General features: G+C 43.3%; 1 protein-coding gene across 2 annotated transcripts in view; it reads left to right on the forward strand.

Annotated features, from left to right (window-relative positions):
* Positions 1-4,372, forward strand: part of tnfaip3 (tumor necrosis factor, alpha-induced protein 3) — a 17,168-nt gene that overhangs the window by 6,590 nt on the left and 6,206 nt on the right. For both annotated transcript variants that reach the window (XM_014031982.1, XM_014032061.1), the window contains 5 exons: positions 1,351-1,492; positions 1,675-1,845; positions 1,932-2,103; positions 2,448-3,433; positions 3,533-3,735. In XM_014031982.1, the coding sequence (XP_013887436.1) occupies positions 1,351-1,492; positions 1,675-1,845; positions 1,932-2,103; positions 2,448-3,433; positions 3,533-3,735 (1,674 nt within the window). The remainder of the gene's footprint in view (positions 1-1,350; positions 1,493-1,674; positions 1,846-1,931; positions 2,104-2,447; positions 3,434-3,532; positions 3,736-4,372) is intronic.

The raw sequence follows: 4,372 nt of genomic DNA on the forward strand, positions 1-4,372 counted from the left end.
ATTTAGTTTGTTGTTTATTGGTAAACACTGGGTAGTTGATGCACTATTAAGATCATTAAATTAGTTTATTTGCATAGTAATTTTCTAAGTATACAGTTTATAATAACATGGTAATTAGGTGACTGTAAAAATAAAGTTGGCAATTTTTTGGCAAATAGTGGGTAATTGAGATACTATTGAACTGTATTTGTAATAGAATTACCCACTAAAATTAGTTTAACTACACAGTATTTTTAATATGTTCTTACCAAGTAATTACATGGTAAATTATTGTAATTGCCAAGTAATTGTGTAGTAAAATGATATTACTTACCATGTAAATACTAGGTAAATGCATGGTATTTAGGGGACTTTAAAAGAAAGGGTTACCAAATTTACATATGTAAAAAAGTTAAGAACTCACCTGGCTTGCTAATCACCTCTGTCCACGCTGGCACAAATGATTCTTTATGTGTCCTTCTTTGGCTTCGTAAAATAGTTGTGGTCACTTGAACACTGCTTACGAAGTTTCCCAAATTTACGTAGTGTAAAAAAAAAACAACTTTCAGCAAACCCAAGGTTCAACACGCTGCCCTGAGGGCGTCCTGAGGCGTCTCCAGCTGAGAGAAGACGCTCCTCTTGCTAAATCCCTCTACACGGGGCTATCATGCTACAGAGTAGAGGTCTATAAAGTACTTGAAAAAAATAACTAAGTAAACGTAAAAATACGTTAACAGAAAATGACTTTGGTAAAAATAAATGTCACTGATGAGAAAACTACTTAAGTAAAAGTCATAAAACTGTTCTCAAAAAATTGGGAAAGTAGAAGTAAAAGTACTTTACGCTCTCTAAAAAATAAACTTAAATTTACAGAACCAAATTGGCCAAGTTGATTTAAATTGGTTTTTCTTTAAAATAAAACATGTATATCGCCTCAAAATCGCTCTACTAGGTTTAGTGGAAATAGTCGATATGATTTAGTTGAGTAAATTCAACACTTTATTTTTTTAGAGTGCATAAACAACTCCTTTCATGATGAGTTCAGACAGATTTAATTTATAAAAAGTAACTAGGTGTTAAACTTTAAAGTAAAGAAGTAAAAGTATAATTTTTAGGTTTTAAAAGTAACTAAGCAAAAGTAAACATCATGATTTAAAAAAAAATACTTGGTAAAATTACAAATCCTCAAAAAAATTACTTGAGTACTGTAACAAAGTAAATGTACTTAGTAACTATAAACCTCTGTTACAGAGGTTACCAGACCATGCTCCTGGCAAATACCTGATTAGAAATCAAAAGCCTGAGTTCACCTTGTGGGTTATCCTGCTATCAATCAGCTTGCTTCATTCCAACTGTTTGTATGTGTCTCAGAACTGGGAGGAGGAGTGGGATAAAATWGTAAAGATGGCATCTCCGGTGTCTAGTAGCAACGGCCTCCAGTTTGACTCTCTGGAGGAGATTCACATCTTCATCCTGTCCAACATTCTTCGCAGACCCATCATCGTTATTGCAGGTACTTTCTGTTAATCACCTTAGAGTGTGTTTGTTAGACTTTAAATACTGATATCTTATAGCATATTATTTAGGTTGCTCATGGTCAGAGCTGTTGTCACTTCAGTTATAACTTCTATAGTGATTATTATTATTATTATTATTATTATTATTATTATTATTATTATTATTATTATTTAACAGATCAGGTTGTCAGAAGTATGAAATCTGGCTCCTCCATCTCTCCTTTGAACGTTGGAGGGATTTATCTACCTTTACAATGGAAGCCAGCAGATTGCTACAAATACCCAATAGTCCTTGGCTACGACTCCCAGCACTTCGCACCCCTCATCACCGTCAAAGACAGCGGTCCAGGTAGGAAAGAGATTGAAACGATATGTTTGTGGAAGTTTTTTGTTTTTCTTCCTTATCTAATGTTTCGGTCTGAACTGATCCTCCAGAGATTCGAGCGGTTCCACTGATCAACCCGAAGCGAGTGAGCTTTGAGGAGCTGAAGGTGCACTTCCTAATGGAGAAAGAGCAGCCTCAGAAAGAGCGGCTTCTTAACGACTACCTGCTCATCATAGAGATCCCTGTCATAGGCATGGGCCACGACACCATGAAAGTTGCACGGTATGTGTAGAATCTAAAACCTGTTCCTTAAAATGATAAAATGGGAGAAAATAGTGTTTTAAGACCCTTTTTTAAAAGAGAACACTGACTTGTTACGACGTTAGACGATATTTGATACTTCGACTGTAAAACAAAGACTAAAAATACTGTCTAGTTTTTATAAATTAAAAAAATATATTGTCATACGGAAGGCGCCTCAAAGGACATCGGGTTAACTGTGACGTTTACTAGGTTTGCCGATGTGAGACTGAAAGTTCCCTTTAATAAGACTTGCTTAAGAAAATAAAATTGCYAACATGTTTTATTGAAGTTATTAAGCACGTGGTGTGTGTTTCTGCCCTCAGACTGGATGAGGGGAACCTTCCTGAAGACATGAACCTGATGGAGGACTACCTGCAGCTCGTCAACCAYGAGTTTCAGCGCTGGCAGGAGGACAAGGAGCAAGCCTGGGCCGCCCAGCCTCAGCGCCCCCCACCGTTCTCCGTCTCTCAGCTCTCCCTCATCGAGATCCGCTGCGCCACGCCGCGGTGCACCTTCTACGTCTCCGTGGACACGCAGCCTCATTGCCACGAATGCTTCGAGAAGCGACAGGCCACCACGGGGGGAGGGGTGAGGACAGAAGGGGTGGTTCAGACCAAGGGCGTGCAGGGAGGGCTGGGGGTGACGGGAGGATCAGAGGCCGAGGTGAGCTCCAGAGGGGCTCGAAGCAGTAGTCCACCGTGCTCTTCCTCTGGGAGAGGGGTGGTCCTGTCCAGTCCCCGCTCGGCCCCGCCCACCGCTCCCAGCCTCAGTCTTTACAGCGAAACTCATGCCATGAAGTGCAAAACACCCGGCTGCCTCTTTACTCTCAGTGTGGAGCATGAAGGACTTTGCGAGCGCTGCTACAACTCCAGACAGAACCACGGACCCCCCGGTGCGGGKACAGTTGCTACAGGGCTCCCCGGCCCCAATGGGGTACCCGTCGTTCCCCACCCGGCTTCAGGCCCTGGCTGGACCCAGTGGGGGGGTTGCGAGACAGAGACGGAGCGATGCAGCATGTGCCGACAGGAGGCGTTYAGGATATTCAACGGCCTGTGTCCTCCCTGCATGCAGAGGCAGCTGGCTCCAGAGAGGGGYGAGCCGCAGCAGAGCAACTCCAGGACTGAGGCTTCTGCTTGGAGCCAGGCTAGAGACACTGAGCAGCCATGCCTCACGCTAACCCCGGGACACACGTCAGCCTGGCAGGCCCCTCCTGCCCGGCCCTGTAAAAGATCCGGCTGCCAGTTTTTTGGGACACCAGAGAAACTGGGTTTCTGCACTATTTGCTATGTATACTATCAGACCAACCACCGTAAGTCAAAACACTGTTTTTCCACRTGTGCAACATGTCACTGTTGTTGTGAATCTTTGCTTACAGTGTATCACTTGTGTTTGCCCCCGTGTGATCCAGACCTGACGCCTCCTCCGCCTGCCCCGGTCCAGAGCAGGTACGGTTTGGAGGCAGGCTTCCAGAATGCCACACGGTGTCGTGGGTCCGGATGTGGCTCAGCTGGGAAGGCGATGCTAGAGGGCTACTGTGAYAAGTGCTACGTCAAAGAGCAGACTGCACGTCTCAACCAAGTGGTGCACAGGACTCCTTACTCTCCYCCTCTGGTAGGTTTCTGACACATCATCTTCAACCAGAGATGGGGACTTGTGACTCGGACTTGGACTTGAGTCACACTTAAGTCTCTACTATTAGAGACTTAGACTTGACTTGGACCCTAAAGACTTGAGACTTGACTTGGACTTGTGGTTTGAGACTCACGAACAATGCAAGTCTGTTCACTGCCCGGCTCACGATTCTCACTCCCTCACACATCCATGCTCCACTCCGCTCCCCCTCACCTGAGAACAGGAGGGGCCAGCGCTGTCCAGTGTTAATGACGTATACCCTACGTGACAAACAGAGCTTCAGTGAGACTTTAGTCAATGCCTTGACAAGAGACTTGGCAAAATGTGAAGTGTGTGGAGTCCAAATCCACAATTTGTTTTTGTGATGACTTGTGCAGCCCTTTTACTTTAAAGCGATCCATGATTTGTTGTAACATTAGACTTTATTTGATAAACAAATATTTTAACTGTAAAATAAAGACTGTAAAAATACTGTAGGATGTTTAGTTTTCATAATTTTTGAAAATATATTTTAACACAGAATTTATTTATTTAATTTATTTACACAGAAAACCTGTTAGCCTCTGCGCTAGCGCCCACGCTATATTGCCTTATATGTATTAGCTTGGCGCTAGCG

Source organism: Austrofundulus limnaeus, unplaced genomic scaffold, assembly GCF_001266775.1.
Source record: "Austrofundulus limnaeus strain Quisiro unplaced genomic scaffold, Austrofundulus_limnaeus-1.0 Scaffold0, whole genome shotgun sequence".
Classification (NCBI taxonomy): Eukaryota; Metazoa; Chordata; class Actinopteri; order Cyprinodontiformes; family Rivulidae; genus Austrofundulus; species Austrofundulus limnaeus.